The sequence below is a fragment of the Bombina bombina genome, chromosome 3, assembly GCF_027579735.1.
Source record: "Bombina bombina isolate aBomBom1 chromosome 3, aBomBom1.pri, whole genome shotgun sequence".
Taxonomy (NCBI): domain Eukaryota; kingdom Metazoa; phylum Chordata; class Amphibia; order Anura; family Bombinatoridae; genus Bombina; species Bombina bombina.
Window position 1 is genome coordinate 24,995,445 of NC_069501.1, and position 19,453 is coordinate 25,014,897.

At 41.0% G+C, this 19,453-nt stretch overlaps 1 protein-coding gene across 4 annotated transcripts in view; it reads right to left on the reverse strand.

Moving 5' to 3' along the window:
• The window catches only part of TTF2 (transcription termination factor 2), a 534,153-nt gene that overhangs the window by 422,467 nt on the left and 92,233 nt on the right, over nt 1-19,453 (reverse strand). For 3 of the 4 annotated variants that reach the window (XM_053705754.1, XM_053705751.1, XM_053705752.1), the window contains 3 exons: nt 19,152-19,278; nt 18,879-19,064; nt 3,824-3,981 (listed from right to left, as the gene is read on the reverse strand). In XM_053705754.1, coding sequence (XP_053561729.1) covers nt 3,824-3,981; nt 18,879-19,064; nt 19,152-19,278 — 471 coding nt within the window. The remainder of the gene's footprint in view (nt 1-3,823; nt 3,982-18,878; nt 19,065-19,151; nt 19,279-19,453) is intronic. The other variant, XM_053705753.1, reaches the window with a different exon arrangement.

Consider the following 19,453-nt stretch of genomic DNA (forward strand, 5'->3'; position numbering starts at 1 on the left):
ATCCTGCGGTAGGAAAGCTCCCTTGCCTCCAGTAACCATGGATATGATCGAATCCAAGCCTGGACCAAACAGAATCTTTCCTTGAAACGGCAGAGACAATAGCCTCGACTTAGAAGTCATGTCCGCCGACCAGAATTTTAGCCACAGAGCCCTGCGAGCTAAAAACGGAAAAACCTGAAACCTTAGCATTTAAGTGAATAATTTGCATATTGGCATTGCAAATAAAAGAGTTGGCAACCTTCAACGCCTTAATCTTCTCCTGTATCTCGTCGATGGAAGTCTCGCTCTCGACCATATCGCACTGGGATTCACACCAATATGACGCTGCTCTGGCAACCGCGGCTACAGCCGCAGTCGGTTTAAAAAACCCTGTGTTGAAACATCTTCCTTAGCATGTTTTCCAACTTCTTATCCATGGGCTCTTTAAAAGACGAACTATCCTCAAGAGGAATAGTGGTCCGCTTCGCAAACGTGGAGATAGCACCATCCACCTTAGGGACAGTCAGTAGTCAGTAGTCAGGAACGGGGAACAGTTTCTTAAAGGAAGAAGGGGAAAAGGAAGAACCTAATCGCTCCCATTCGTTCTTAATGATATTAGCCATCTTAACAGGAAACAGGAAGGTCTGTGGTTAAAGAGGGAGTACCCTCTAATGAGTCAGAGTCCTCCATAGCTTGCCCTTTTAATTCGACTAGACTAGCTCAATAAAAAGGCACCTTTATACTCCAATGGCCGGGGCACTAACCACCTCCTATGACCCGGACTACAGAAACCGTTTTGTCTCCTGCACCGCCAATCAACAGAGGAAATGGAGCAGACACACCCGGTCACATGGGATGCCTCGCAGGACCATGCCTACACTAAGGAGAAAACGCGCCAAAACTGGCCATGCAAAAACTCCACCTCAAGTTCCACACGTTGCCAGAGCCTCATTGCGCACATAACGCAGCAATGACACAATAAACAATATCATGTATAACCCCCCCCCCCCTGTTCAATAATCCCCTTACCAGGAACATTAACCCTTCATTCTATAAAGATAAAAGGCGCCACACTGTGACCCTGTCTTCTGTGTTATCATTATGTAATAAAATGAAACTATCTAACCAGAATCTACGCAGTGGAACAGGAACAAGTGTGACAGGTAGTAGCATCGCCCCTGACATGGACTTGAGTGAAGAAAGCAGGCAGTGAAACTCGTCAACTCTGATTGCTGATGGAGCTGTTAATCTGAGTCTGGATGGTTTCGCAGAAAGACTCTCACTACATCTCCGGACTATAACTTTCACGCAGGCTCTCACAGAGGCTGACAGGACTACTTAAAACTGCAGCCCCATTCCAAAGAGTACTACCCTCCATAAGAGACTGCCTCCTGTGACGAAACGCAAAGAATGACTGGGGGATGAGGGGAGTGGGGGAGTTATTTAAGCCTTTGGCTGGGGTATCTGTCTCCTCCTGGTGGCTAGGTTCTTAATTCCCAAAAGTAATGAATGAAGCCGTGGACTCTCCTCCCCTTAGATGGAAATGTCCCACTAGAAAGAGAAACTCTCTAGAAGTGATTTCCTCCTCTGGGGATCCGGTGAGCTGATTAACATAAGTCGATTCAGTAAATGTCCAAGCAGAGTCAAAGACGGCTGCACTTGCTCTATAACCGCTCTGCAAAAGTGAAACTGTGGTCTTATTGTGATCGGGTATCAGAAAAACCGCAACACATAAATTTACACCGCTCTAAAAAGAGCGCGAAAACTGCAGTTTAAAAAACGATTAAGGTATTAAGACCGTTAAACTGAATATATGCTAATCAGGTAGCCCAATAATGTCAAATAAAAATGTAGGCCTCTAACTTAGAAGCCTAATTAAATGGGAGGTAACCAATAAAGAACTCCTTTACTGTTAACCCCTAAACTCCCCTAGCCAAGTGAAACTCCTCATATGAACTGACCTTACTCATACTAATAAAAAATACCCAAGTGCCATGTCCTTAATATGACTCCTTAATTGATAAGGAGTAATAAGTCCCAAATGAAGGATCTGAAAAGAGGATTAAGCCTCCTAAGTGCTGCTGTCCTTCTGTACCTAGAAGGCAAAAGCACTTACCTTAGATCCAACTGCATGATAGATGCTGATCCTTAAGTGTGGCAGGCACTTCACTCCCTGTCATAGACCTGTAGGAAAAGAAAGAACAGAGTAACTAACTCTGGCTTTCTGCAAAGGGGTAGCAACGTGTTAAAAGTAAAGTAAAGACTTCTTCTCCGCCTTTTAACTGCTAAAAGCCACCTATACTCTTACTCAAGAGATTGACATGGAAACAGCTAGACCCCAATCCTTGCTTGCAGGGAAAAGTACCCATAAAAGGATTAAATTCTTCAGACACAAACTTCGCACAACCTCCATTGACAGAGGCAAAAAGAATGACTGGGATTTATGGGTAAGGGAAGTTACATTTAGGGCTCTATTTATTATTCCAATTCTCCTATATTTTCTCCTAAAAGTTCTCATGAGAAATAATTCTCCTATTTATCATTCAAAAATACTCCTAAAATTGGGCAAGTTCGACTGTAAAATTCTCCTACTCTGTTCTAACTCTCCTTGGAGAACATGTTCTCCAAAAAAAAGAGTTAAATTAGATATTTTTAGTCTTCATATTTCATATAGTTCTCCTCATAATTCTCCTAGTTACAAATTTATCATTTATATTCTCCTGTGGAGGACTGAAAGTTCTCATGCAAGTTCCTACCTTAAAGTTCTCCATAGCTAAAGTGGAGAACAGCATTAGAAATCTATTCTCTACCAGTTGTAGAAGCAGTTACACACAAAAAAAGGGCTCTACAAGGTGCAAAAATTATCTATAACAAAGCACAATAATAATTTTTGATGGAGTAAAAAAAATAAATATAATGTAGCAACAAAATAAAATATAACAGAGCACAAAAATTATATCTATTGGGGCATAAAAATAAGATATAAAAAAGCGCTAAAATTTAAGAACAAAAACAATGAAAATGTAGATCTATTTTCTTATATGAAAGGAGGCTGTATAAAGATTTCTATTGGTTTATATATGATTGACATGGAGAATAGTTGCTTATTTTTAGTGATAAATAAGGAGAAGATACTAATCCGAAATTTATCATTAGTTCTCCTCAGCTCTCCTCAGCTCTCCCATGGAGAAAAAACAACTTTTTTATGATAAATATGGGCACACATGTGCTCCTCTCCTAAGGAGAGCTGTGGAGAACTGATAGGAGAACAGAAAGGAGAATTCCAAAAAAAATGATTGATAAATGGAGCCCTTAAAGGGACACTGAACCCAATTTTTTTTCTATCATGATTCAGATAGAGCATGCAATTTTAAGCAACTTTCTAATTTACTCCTATTATCATTTTTTCTGCATTCTCTTGCTATCTTTATTTGAAAAGCAAAAATGTAAGTTTAGAAGCCGGCCCATTTTTGGTTCACAACCTGGGTGTTACATACTGATTGGACAGCACCAATAAACAAGTGCTGTCCATGGCTCTAAACCCAAAATTGGCTGGCTCCTTAGCTTAGATGCCTTCTTTCTCAAATAAAGATAGCAAGAGAATGAAAAAAAATTGATCATAGGAGTAAATTAGAAAGTTGCTTAAATTGTATGCTCTATCTGAATCATGAAAGAAAACATTTGGGTTTAGTGCCCCTTTAACAGATTTGCTGGGGTGCTCTTTGCCTTCTCCTGCTGGCCAGGAGTTGAAGATCCCATTAGTAATTGGAATAACGTTGTGGACTCTCCATGTCATAGGAAAGATATTATGCTGTAAAGGAGCTCTAGAATGTGCATCACCTACCTTCAGTCCTGGGGGATCCTCTATGGTGCTTTGAGGGTCAGGGCAACATTCAAGGCTCTTGTGTAAGTGATCAATTGCCTCACTTGTTGCATTACGGACAGCAAAGAGACGTTCCTCAGTCATCCTCCCACCGTACAGTCCTGCACACTCAGAAGCTGCTGGAAAGATGAATGACATAAGTACACATTGTGCATGACTACAAAACATGTAAAGGAATGTTACTAGAGGGACCCTAAGTAATACTGAGGTGTGTGTGTGTTACTAGAGGGACCATCAGTAATACTGAGGTGTGTGTGTGTTACTAGAGGGACCCTAAGTAATACTGAGGTGTGTGTGTTACTAGAGGAGACCTTCAGTAATACTGAGGTGTGTGTGTGTTACTAGAGGAGACCTTCAGTAATACTGAGGGTTATGTGTGAGGGGATATATACTGTACATGTATGGAGGTGACACAGCTAATACTGAGGGTTATGTGTGAGGGGATATATACTGTACATGTATGTAGGTGACACGGCTAATACTGAGGGTTATGTGTGAGGGGATATATACTGTACATGTATGTAGGTGACACGGCTAATACTGAGGGTTATGTGTGAGGGGATATATACTGTACATGTATGTAGGTGACACAGCTAATACTGAGGGTTATGTGTGAGGGGATATATACTGTACATGTATGTAGGTGACACGGCTAATACTGAGGGTTATGTGTGAGGGGATATATACTGTACATGTATGTAGGTGACACGGCTAATACTGAGGGTTATGTGTGAGGGGATATATACTGTACATGTATGTAGGTGACACGGCTAATACTGAGGGTTATGTGTGAGGGGATATATACTGTACATGTATGTAGGTGACACGGCTAATACTGAGGGTTATGTGTGAGAGGATATATACTGTACATGTATGTAGGTGACACAGCTAATACTGAGGGTTATGTGTGAGGGGATATATACTGTACATGTATGTAGGTGACACGGCTAATACTGATTTTATGTGTGAGGGGATATACACTGTACATGTATGTAGGTGACACAGCTAATACTGAGGGTTATGTGTGAGGGGATATATACTGTACATGTATGTAGGTGACACAGCTAATACTGAGGGTTATGTGTGAGGAGATATATACTGTACATGTATGTAGGTGACACAGCTAATACTGAGGGTTATGTGTGAGGGGATATATACTGTACATGTATGTAGGTGACACAGCTAATACTGAGGGTTATGTGTGAGGGGATATATACTGTACATGTATGTAGGTGACACGGCTAATACTGAGGGTTATGTGTGAGGGGATATATACTGTACATGTATGTAGGTGACACGGCTAATACTGAGGGTTATGTGTGAGGGGATATATACTGTACATGTATGTAGGTGACACAGCTAATACTGAGGGTTATGTGTGAGGGGATATATACTGTACATGAATGTAGGTGACACAGCTAATACTGAGGGTTATGTGTGAGGGGATATATACTGTACATGTATGTAGGTGACACAGCTAATACTGAGGGTTATGTGTGAGGAGATATATACTGTACATGTATGTAGGTGACACAGCTAATACTGAGGGTTATGTGTGAGGGGATATATACTGTACATGTATGTAGGTGACACAGCTAATACTGAGGGTTATGTGTGAGGGGATATATACTGTACATGTATATAGGTGACACAGCTAATACTGAGGGTTATGTGTGAGGGGATATATACTGTACATGTATGTAGGTGACACGGCTAATACTGAGGTTATGTGTGAGGGGATATATACTGTACATGTATGTAGGTGACACGGCTAATACTGAGGGTTATGTGTGAGGGGATATATACTGTACATGTATGTAGGTGACACAGCTAATACTGAGGGTTATGTGTGAGGGGATATATACTGTACATGTATGTAGGTGACACAGCTAATACTGAGGGTTATGTGTGAGGGGATATATACTGTACATGTATGTAGGTGACACGGCTAATACTGAGGGTTATGTGTGAGGGGATATATACTGTACATGTATGTAGGTGACACAGCTAATACTGAGGGTTATGTGTGAGGGGATATATACTGTACATGTATGTAGGTGACACAGCTAATACTGAGGGTTATGTGTGAGGGGATATATACTGTACATGTATGTAGGTGACACGGCTAATACTGAGGGTTATGTGTGAGGGGATATATACTGTACATGTATGTAGGTGACACAGCTAATACTGAGGGCTATGTGTGAGGGGATATATACTGTACATGTATGTAGGTGACACGGCTAATACTGAGGGTTATGTGTGAGGGGATATATACTGTACATGTATGTAGGTGACACAGCTAATACTGAGGGTTATGTGTGAGGGGATATATACTGTACATGTATGTAGGTGACACGGCTAATACTGAGGGTTATGTGTGAGGGGATATATACTGTATGTAGGTGACACGGCTAATACTGAGGGTTATGTGTGAGGGGATATATACTGTACATGTATGTAGGTGACACGGCTAATACTGAGTGTTATGTGTGAGGTGATATATACTGTACATATATGTAGGTTACACAGCTAATACTGAGGGTTATGTGTGAGGGGATATATACTGTACATGTATGTAGGTGACACAGCTAATACTGAGGGTTATGTGTGAGGGGATATATACTGTACATGTATGTAGGTGACACAGCTAATACTGAGGGTTATGTGTGAGGGGATATATACTGTACATGTATGTAGGTGACACGGCTAATACTGAGGGTTATGTGTGAGGGGATATATACTGTACATGTATGTAGGTGACACAGCTAATACTGAGGGTTATGTGTGAGGGGATATATACTGTACATGTATGTAGGTGACACGGCTAATACTGAGGGTTATGTGTGAGGGGATATATATATACTGTACATGTATGTAGGTGACACGGCTAATACTGAGGGTTATGTGTGAGGGGATATATACTGTACATATATGTAGGTGACACAGCTAATACTGAGGGTTATGTGTGAGGAGATATATACTGTACATTTATGTAGGTGACCCAGCTAATACTGAGTGTTATGTGTGAGGGGATATATACTGTACATGTATGTAGGTGACACAGCTAATACTGAGTGTTATGTGTGAGGGGATATATACTGTACATGTATGTAGGTGACACAGCTAATACTGAGGGTTATGTGTGAGGGGATATATACTGTACATGTATGTAGGTGAAGGCTAATACTGAGGGTTGTGTGTGAGGGGATATATACTGTACATGTATGTAGGTGACACAGCTAATACTGAGGGTTATGTGTGAGGGGATATATACTGTACATGTATGTAGGTGACACAGCTAATACTGAGGGTTATGTGTGAGGGGATATATACTGTACATGTATATAGGCAGCTAATACTGAGGGTTATGTGTGAGGGGATATATACTGTATGTAGGTGACACAGCTAATACTGAGGGTTATGTGTGAGGGGATATACACTGTACATGTATGTAGGTGACACAGCTAATACTGAGGGTTATGTGTGAGGGGATATATACTGTACATGTATGTAGGTGACACAGCTAATACTGAGGGTTATGTGTGAGGGGATATATACTGTACATGTATGTAGGTGACACAGCTAATACTGAGGGTTATGTGTGAGGGGATATATACTGTACATGTATGTAGGTGACACGGCTAATACTGAGGGTTATGTGTGAGGGGATATATACTGTACATGTATGTAGGTGACACAGCTAATACTGAGGGTTATGTGTGAGGGGATATATACTGTACATGTATGTAGGTGACACAGCTAATACTGAGGGTTATGTGTGAGGGGATATATACTGTACATGTATGTAGGTGACACAGCTAATACTGAGGTTATGTGTGAGGGGATATATACTGTACATGTATGTAGGTGACACGGCTAATACTGAGGGTTATGTGTGAGGGGATATATACTGTACATGTATGTAGGTGACACAGCTAATACTGAGGGTTATGTGTGAGGGGATATATACTGTACATGTATGTAGGTGACACAGCTAATACTGAGGGTTATGTGTGAGGGGATATATACTGTACATGTATGTAGGTGACACGGCTAATACTGAGGTTATGTGTGAGGGGATATATACTGTACATGTATGTAGGTGACACGGCTAATACTGAGGTTATGTGTGAGGGGATATATACTGTACATGTATGTAGGTGACACAGCTAATACTGAGGGTTATGTGTGAGGTGATATATACTGTACATGTATGTAGGTGACACAGCTAATACTGAGGGTTATGTGTGAGGGGATATATACTGTACATGTATGTAGGTGAGACAGCTAATACTGAGGGTTATGTGTGAGGGGATATATACTGTACATGTATGTAGGTGACACGGCTAATACTGAGGGTTATGTGTGAGGGGATATATACTGTACATGTATGTAGGTGACACAGCTAATACTGAGGGTTATGTGTGAGGTGATATATACTGTACATGTATGTAGGTGACACAGCTAATACTGAGTGTTATGTGTGAGGGGATATATACTGTACATGTATGTAGGTGACACAGCTAATACTGAGGGTTATGTGTAATGTGTGAGGGGATATATACTGTATGTAGGTGACACAGCTAATACTGACGGTTATGTGTGAGGGGATACATACTGTACATGTATGTAGGTGACACAGCTAATACTGAGGGTTATGTGTGAGGGGATATATACTGTACATGTATGTAGGTGACACAGCTAATACTGAGGGTTATGTGTGAGGGGATATATACTGTACATGTATGTAGGTGACACAGCTAATACTGAGGGTTATGTGTGAGGGGATATATACTGTACATGTATGTAGGTGACACAGCTAATACTGAGGGTTATGTGTGAGGGGATATATACTGTACATGTATGTAGGTGACACAGCTAATACTGAGGGCTATGTGTGAGGGGATATATACTGTACATGTATGTAGGTGACACAGCTAATACTGAGGGTTATGTGTGAGGGGATATATACTGTACATGTATGTAGGTGACACAGCTAATACTGAGGGTTATGTGTGAGGGGATATATACTGTACATGTATGTAGGTGACACAGCTAATACTGAGGGTTATGTGTGAGAGGATATATACTGTACATGTATGTAGGTGACACAGCTAATACTGAGTGTTATGTGTGAGGGGATATATACTGTACATGTATGTAGGTGACACAGCTAATACTGAGGGTTATGTGTGAGGGGATATATACTGTACATGTATGTAGGTGACACGGCTAATACTGAGGGTTATGTGTGAGGGGATATATACTGTACATGTATGTAGGTGACACAGCTAATACTGAGGGTTATGTGTGAGGGGATATATACTGTACATGTATGTAGGTGACACAGCTAATACTGAGGGTTATGTGTGAGGGGATATATACTGTACATGTATGTAGGTGACACAGCTAATACTGAGGGTTATGTGTGAGGGGATATATACTGTACATGTATGTAGGTGACACAGCTAATACTGAGGGCTATGTGTGAGGGGATATATACTGTACATGTATGTAGGTGACACGGCTAATACTGAGGGTTATGTGTGAGGGGATATATACTGTACATGTATGTAGGTGACACAGCTAATACTGAGGGTTATGTGTGAGGGGATATATACTGTACATGTATGTAGGTGACACAGCTAATACTGAGGGTTATGTGTGAGGGGATATATACTGTACATGTATGTAGGTGACACGGCTAATACTGAGGGTTATGTGTGAGGGGATATATACTGTACATGTATGTAGGTGACACAGCTAATACTGAGGGTTATGTGTGAGGGGATATATACTGTACATGTATGTAGGTGACACGGCTAATACTGAGGGTTATGTGTGAGGGGATATATACTGTACATGTATGTAGGTGACACAGCTAATACTGAGGGTTATGTGTGAGGGGATATATACTGTATGTAGGTGACACGGCTAATACTGAGGGTTATGTGTGAGGGGATATATACTGTACATGTATGTAGGTGACACAGCTAATACTGAGGGTTATGTGTAATGTGTGAGGGGATATATACTGTACATGTATGTAGGTGACACAGCTAATACTGAGGGTAATGTGTGAGGGGATATATACTGTACATGTATGTAGGTGACACAGCTAATACTGAGGGTTATGTGTGAGGGGATATATACTGTACATGTATGTAGGTGACACGGCTAATACTGAGGGTTATGTGTGAGGGGATATATACTGTACATGTATGTAGGTGAAGGCTAATACTGAGGGTTATGTGTGAGGGGATATATACTGTATGTAGGTGACACAGCTAATACTGAGGGTTATGTGTGAGGGGATATATACTGTACATGTATGTAGGTGACACAGCTAATACTGAGGGTTATGTGTGAGGGGATATATACTGTATGTAGGTGACACGGCTAATACTGAGGGTTATGTGTGAGGGGATATATACTGTACATGTATGTAGGTGACACGGCTAATACTGAGGGTTATGTGTGAGGGGATATATACTGTACATGTATGTAGGTGACACAGCTAATACTGAGGGTTATGTGTGAGGGGATATATACTGTACATGTATGTAGGTGACACAGCTAATACTGAGGGTTATGTGTGAGGGAATATATACTGTATGTAGGTGACACGGCTAATACTGAGGGTTATGTGTGAGGGGATATATACTGTACATGTATGTAGGCGACACGGCTAATACTGAGGGTTATGTGTGAGAGGATATAAACTGTACATGTATGTAGGTGACACAGCTAATACTGAGGGTTATGTGTGAGGGGATATATACTGTACATGTATGTAGGTGACACAGCTAATACTGAGGGTTATGTGTGAGGGGATATATACTGTACATGTATGTAGGTGACACAGCTAATACTGAGGGTTATGTGTGAGGGGATATATACTGTACATGTATGTAGGTGACACAGCTAATACTGAGGGTTATGTGTGAGGGGATATATACTGTACATGTAAAGGAATGTTACTAGAGGGACCCTAAGTAATACTGAGGTGTGTGTGTGTGTTACTAGAGGGACCCTAAGTAATACTGAGGTGTGTGTGTGTTACTAGAGGGACCCTAAGTAATACTGAGGTGTGTGTGTTACTAGAGGAGACCTTCAGTAATACTGAGGGTTATGTATGTGGGGATATATACTGTACATGTATGTAGGTGACACGGCTAATACTGAGGGTTATGTGTGAGGGGATATATACTGTACATGTATGTAGGTGACACGGCTAATACTGAGGGTTATGTGTGAGGGGATATATACTGTACATGTATGTAGGTGACACAGCTAATACTGAGGGTTATGTGTGAGGGGATATATACTGTACATGTATGTAGGTGACACAGCTAATACTGAGGGTTATGTGTGAGGGGATATATACTGTACATGTATGTAGGTGACACAGCTAATACTGAGGTTATGTGTGAGGGGATATATACTGTACATGTATGTAGGTGACACAGCTAATACTGAGGGTTATGTGTGAGGGGATATATACTGTACATGTATGTAGGTGACACAGCTAATACTGAGGTTATGTGTGAGGGGATATATACTGTACATGTATGTAGGTGACACAGCTAATACTGAGGGTTATGTGTGAGGGGATATATACTGTACATGTATGTAGGTGACACAGCTAATACTGAGGGTTATGTGTGAGGGGATATATACTGTACATGTATGTAGGTGACACAGCTAATACTGAGGGTTATGTGTGAGGGGATATATACTGTACATGTATGTAGGTGACACAGCTAATACTGAGGGTTATGTGTGAGGGGATATATACTGTACATGTATGTAGGTGACACAGCTAATACTGAGGGTTATGTGTGAGGGGATATATACTGTACATGTATGTAGGTGACACGGCTAATACTGAGGGTTATGTGTGAGGGGATATATACTGTACATGTATGTAGGTGACACGGCTAATACTGAGGTTATGTGTGAGGGGATATATACTGTACATGTATGGAGGTGACACAGCTAATACTGAGGGTTATGTGTGAGGCGATATATACTGTACATGTATGTAGGTGACACAGCTAATACTGAGGGTTATGTGTGAGGGGATATATACTGTATGGAGGTGACACAGCTAATACTGAGGGTTATGTGTGAGGGGATATATACTGTATATGTATGTAGGTGACACAGCTAATACTGAGGGTTATGTGTGAGGGGATATATACTGTATATGTATGTAGGTGACACAGCTAATACTGAGTGTTATGTGTGAGGGGATATATACTGTACATGTATGTAGGTGACACGGCTAATACTGAGGGTTATGTGTGAGGGGATATATACTGTACATGTATGTAGGTGACACAGCTAATACTGAGGGTTATGTGTGAGGGGATATATACTGTACATGTATGTAGGTGACACGGCTAATACTGAGGGTTATGTGTGAGGGGATATATACTGTACATGTATGTAGGTGACACAGCTAATACTGAGGGTTATGTGTGAGGGGATATATACTGTACATGTATGTAGGTGACACAGCTAATACTGACGGTTATGTGTGAGGGGATACATACTGTACATGTATGTAGGTGACACAGCTAATACTGAGGGTTATGTGTGAGGGGATATATACTGTACATGTATGTAGGTGACACAGCTAATACTGAGGGTTATGTGTGAGGGGATATATACTGTACATGTATGTAGGTGACACAGCTAATACTGAGGGTTATGTGTGAGGGGATATATACTGTACATGTATGTAGGTGACACAGCTAATACTGAGGGTTATGTGTGAGGGGTTATATACTGTACATGTATGTAGGTGACACAGCTAATACTGAGGTTATGTGTGAGGGGATATATACTGTACATGTATGTAGGTGACACAGCTAATACTGAGGGTTATGTGTGAGGGGATATATACTGTACATGTATGGAGGTGACACAGCTAATACTGAGGGTTATGTGTGAGGGGATATATACTGTACATGTATGTAGGTGACACAGCTAATACTGAGGGTTATGTGTGAGAGGATATATACTGTACATGTATGTAGGTGACACGGCTAATACTGAGGGTTATGTGTGAGGGGATATATACTGTACATGTATGGAGGTGACACAGCTAATACTGAGGGTTATGTGTGAGGGGATATATACTGTACATGTATGTAGGTGACACGGCTAATACTGAGGGTTATGTGTGAGGGGATATATACTGTACATGTATGTAGGTGACACAGCTAATACTGAGGGTTATGTGTGAGAGGATATATACTGTACATGTATATAGGCAGCTAATACTGAGGGTTATGTGTGAGGGGATATATACTGTATGTAGGTGACACAGCTAATACTGAGGGTTATGTGTGAGGGGATATATACTGTATGTAGGTGACACAGCTAATACTGAGGGTTATGTATAATGTGTGAGGGGATATACACTGTACATGTATGTAGGTGACACAGCTAATACTGAGGGTTATGTGTGAGGGGATATATACTGTACATGTATGTAGGTGACACGGCTAATACTGAGGGTTATGTGTGAGGGGATATATACTGTACATGTATGTAGGTGACACGGCTAATACTGAGGGTTATGTGAGGGGATATATACTGTACATATATGTAGGTGACACAGCTAATACTGAGGGTTATGTGTGAGGGGATATATACTGTACATGTATGTAGGTGACACAGCTAATACTGAGGGTTATGTGTGAGGGGATATATACTGTACATGTATGTAGGTGACACAGCTAATACTGAGGGTTATGTGTGAGGGGATATATACTGTACATGTATGTAGGTGACACAGCTAATACTGAGGGTTGTGTGTGAGGGGATATATACTGTACATGTATGTAGGTGACACAGCTAATACTGAGGGTTATGTGTGAGGGGATATATACTGTATGTAGGTGACACAGCTAATACTGAGGGTTATGTGTGAGGGGATATATACTGTACATGTATGTAGGTGACACGGCTAATACTGAGGGTTCTGTGTGAGGGGATATATACTGTATGTAGGTGACACAGCTAATACTGAGGGTTATGTGTGAGGGGATATATACTGTATGTAGGTGACACGGCTAATACTGAGGGTTATGTGTGAGGGGATATATACTGTACATGTATGTAGGTGACACGGCTAATACTGAGGGTTATGTGTGAGGGGATATATACTGTACATGTATGTAGGTGACACGGCTAATACTGAGGGTTATGTGTGAGGGGATATATACTGTACATGTATGTAGGTGACACGGCTAATACTGAGGGTTATGTGTGAGGGGATATATACTGTACATGTATGTAGGTGACACAGCTAATACTGAGGGTTATGTGTGAGGGGATATATACTGTATGTAGGTGACACAGCTAATACTGAGGGTTATGTGTGAGGGGATATATACTGTATGTAGGTGACACAGCTAATACTGAGGGTTATGTGTGAGGGGATATATACTGTACATGTATGTAGGTGACACGGCTAATACTGAGGGTTATGTGTGAGGGGATATATACTGTACATGTATGTAAGTGACACGGCTAATACTGAGGGTTATGTGTGAGGGGATATATACTGTACATGTATGTAGGTGACACAGCTAATACTGAGGGTTATGTGTGAGGGGATATATACTGTACATGTATGTAGGTGACACAGCTAATACTGAGGGTTATGTGTGAGGGGATATATACTGTACATGTATGTAGGTGACACAGCTAATACTGAGTGTTATGTGTGAGGGGATATATACTGTACATGTATGTAGGTGACACAGCTAATACTGAGGGTTATGTGTGAGGGGATATATACTGTACATATATATAGGCAGCTAATACTGAGGGTTATGTGTGAGGGGATATATACTGTATGTAGGTGACACAGCTAATACTGAGGGTTATGTGTGAGGGGATATATACTGTACATGTATGTAGGTGACACAGCTAATACTGAGGGTTATGTGTGAGGGGATATATACTGTACATGTATGTAGGTGACACGGCTAATACTGAGGGTTATGTGTGAGGGGATATATACTGTACATGTATGTAGGTGACACAGCTAATACTGAGGGTTATGTGTGAGGGGATATATACTGTACATGTATGTAGGTGACACGGCTAATACTGAGGTTATGTGTGAGGGGATATATACTGTATATGTATGTAGGCAGCTAATACTGAGGGTTATGTGTGAGGGGATATATACTGTACATGTATGTAGGTGACACAGCAAATACTGAGTGATATGTGTGAGGGGATATATACTGTACATGTATGTAGGTGACACAGCTAATACTGAGGGTTATGTGTGAGGGGATATATACTGTACATGTATGTAGGTGACACAGCTAATACTGAGGGTTATGTGTGAGGGGATATATACTGTACATGTATGTAGGTGACACAGCTAATACTGAGTGTTATGTGTGAGGGGATATATACTGTACATGTATGTAGGTGACACAGCTAATACTGAGGGTTATGTGTGAGGGGATATATACTGTACATATATATAGGCAGCTAATACTGAGGGTTATGTGTGAGGGGATATATACTGTATGTAGGTGACACAGCTAATACTGAGGGTTATGTGTGAGGGGATATATACTGTACATGTATGTAGGTGACACAGCTAATACTGAGGGTTATGTGTGAGGGGATATATACTGTACATGTATGTAGGTGACACGGCTAATACTGAGGGTTATGTGTGAGGGGATATATACTGTACATGTATGTAGGTGACACAGCTAATACTGAGGGTTATGTGTGAGGGGATATATACTGTACATGTATGTAGGTGACACGGCTAATACTGAGGGTTATGTGTGAGGGGATATATACTGTACATGTATGTAGGTGACACAGCTAATACTGAGGGTTATGTGTGAGGGGATATATACTGTACATGTATGTAGGTGACACGGCTAATACTGAGGTTATGTGTGAGGGGATATATACTGTATATGTATGTAGGCAGCTAATACTGAGGGTTATGTGTGAGGGGATATATACTGTACATGTATGTAGGTGACACAGCAAATACTGAGTGATATGTGTGAGGGGATATATACTGTACATGTATGTAGGTGACACAGCTAATACTGAGGGTTATGTGTGAGGGGATATATACTGTACATGTATGTAGGTGACACAGCTAATACTGAGGGTTATGTGTGAGGGGATATATACTGTACATGTATGTAGGTGACACAGCTAATACTGAGGGTTATGTGTGAGGGGATATATACTGTACATGTATGTAGGTGACACGGCTAATACTGAGGTTATGTGTGAGGGGATATATACTGTATATGTATGTAGGCAGCTAATACTGAGGGTTATGTGTGAGGGGATATATACTGTACATGTATGTAGGTGACACAGCAAATACTGAGTGATATGTGTGAGGGGATATATACTGTACATGTATGTAGGTGACACGGCTAATACTGAGGGTTCTGTGTGAGGGGATATATACTGTATGTAGGTGACACAGCTAATACTGAGGGTTATGTGTGAGGGGATATATACTGTATGTAGGTGACACGGCTAATACTGAGGGTTATGTGTGAGGGGATATATACTGTACATGTATGTAGGTGACACGGCTAATACTGAGGGTTATGTGTGAGGGGATATATACTGTACATGTATGTAGGTGACACGGCTAATACTGAGGGTTATGTGTGAGGGGATATATACTGTACATGTATGTAGGTGACACGGCTAATACTGAGGGTTATGTGTGAGGGGATATATACTGTACATGTATGTAGGTGACACAGCTAATACTGAGGGTTATGTGTGAGGGGATATATACTGTATGTAGGTGACACAGCTAATACTGAGGGTTATGTGTGAGGGGATATATACTGTATGTAGGTGACACAGCTAATACTGAGGGTTATGTGTGAGGGGATATATACTGTACATGTATGTAGGTGACACGGCTAATACTGAGGGTTATGTGTGAGGGGATATATACTGTACATGTATGTAAGTGACACGGCTAATACTGAGGGTTATGTGTGAGGGGATATATACTGTACATGTATGTAGGTGACACAGCTAATACTGAGGGTTATGTGTGAGGGGATATATACTGTACATGTATGTAGGTGACACAGCTAATACTGAGGGTTATGTGTGAGGGGATATATACTGTACATGTATGTAGGTGACACAGCTAATACTGAGTGTTATGTGTGAGGGGATATATACTGTACATGTATGTAGGTGACACAGCTAATACTGAGGGTTATGTGTGAGGGGATATATACTGTACATATATATAGGCAGCTAATACTGAGGGTTATGTGTGAGGGGATATATACTGTATGTAGGTGACACAGCTAATACTGAGGGTTATGTGTGAGGGGATATATACTGTACATGTATGTAGGTGACACAGCTAATACTGAGGGTTATGTGTGAGGGGATATATACTGTACATGTATGTAGGTGACACGGCTAATACTGAGGGTTATGTGTGAGGGGATATATACTGTACATGTATGTAGGTGACACAGCTAATACTGAGGGTTATGTGTGAGGGGATATATACTGTACATGTATGTAGGTGACACGGCTAATACTGAGGTTATGTGTGAGGGGATATATACTGTATATGTATGTAGGCAGCTAATACTGAGGGTTATGTGTGAGGGGATATATACTGTACATGTATGTAGGTGACACAGCAAATACTGAGTGATATGTGTGAGGGGATATATACTGTACATGTATGTAGGTGACACAGCTAATACTGAGGGTTATGTGTGAGGGGATATATACTGTACATGTATGTAGGTGACACAGCTAATACTGAGGGTTATGTGTGAGGGGATATATACTGTACATGTATGTAGGTGACACAGCTAATACTGAGGGTTATGTGTGAGGGGATATATACTGTACATGTATGTAGGTGACACTGAGGGTTATGTGTGAGGGGATATATACTGTACATGTATGTAGGTGACACAGCTAATACTGAGGGTTATGTGTGAGGGGATATATACTGTATGTAGGTGACACAGCTAATACTGAGGGTTATGTGTGAGGGGATATATACTGTACATGTATGTAGGTGACACGGCTAATACTGAGGGTTATGTGTGAGGGGATATATACTGTACATGTATGTAGGTGACACAGCTAATACTGAGGGTTATGTGTGAGGGGATATATACTGTACATGTATGTAGGTGACACAGCTAATACTGAGGGTTATGTGTGAGGGGATATATACTGTACATGTATGTAGGTGACACAGCTAATACTGAGGGTTATGTGTGAGGGGATATATACTGTACATGTATGTAGGTGACACGGCTAATACTGAGGGTTATGTGTGAGGGGATATATACTGTACATGTATGTAGGTGACACAGCTAATACTGAGGGTTATGTGTGAGGGGATATATACTGTACATGTATGTAGGTGACACAGCTAATACTGAGTGTTATGTGTGAGGGGATATATACTGTACATGTATGTAGGTGACACAGCTAATACTGAGGGTTATGTGTGAGGGGATATATACTGTACATGTATGTAGGTGACACGGCTAATACTGAGGGTTATGTGTGAGGGGATATATACTGTACATGTATGTAGGTGACACGGCTAATACTGAGGGTTATGTGTGAGGGGATATATACTGTACATGTATGTAGGTGACACAGCTAATACTGAGGGTTATGTGTGAGGGGATATATACTGTACATGTATGTAGGTGACACGGCTAATACTGAGGTTATGTGTGAGGGGATATATACTGTACATGTATGTAGGTGACACGGCTAATACTGAGGGTTATGTGTGAGGGGATATATACTGTACATGTATGTAGGTGACACGGCTAATACTGAGGGTTATGTGTGAGGGGATATATACTGTACATGTATGTAGGTGACACAGCTAACACTGAGGGTTATCTGAGCGTTATAAACACATAAGCAAGTGATACTATAGTTTGTGCATTCTCTGGGTTGCTCACACCTCCATATAAATTGATGAATTTCTGACTGGAGCTCAGCGCTGATTCAGACCATTGTGATCCCATTTTGTAGGCTGGAAGCTCATGGAATGCAAGAGGCTTCACACCCTGCCTTTCTTCTTCTGATACAGGTTTGCTGAATGGGTTTTCTGGTTTGGATGAACAGATTCTGCCATCTTGACGGCTTTCTGTGGGACACAGTAGACTGATAATTAGCAATAAGTCATCAATAGATCAGCAGGTGTTCAGTTTCCATTAGTCTGTGTAAACTTCACCTTGGCTAGCACAGATTTCTGTGGAGAGTGTCAAAGAGCCCAGAGCATCCTCAAGGTCCTGCACCTGCTTTAGTAACCTCTCCCCTCGATCTGGCAGAGACTGCAGATTCACTGCCGCTAAAGTGGCCTGGAAAAGAAATATCAGTGTGATAAATATAATAGTGCTGTTCACTTAATTTTCATATCAGCAAATGTATATACTGCTGATAATACACACACCTCAATGTTACTGAAGGTCCCTCTTGTAACACAAATCTCAATATTACTGAAGGTTCCTCTTGTAACACACACACCTCAGTATT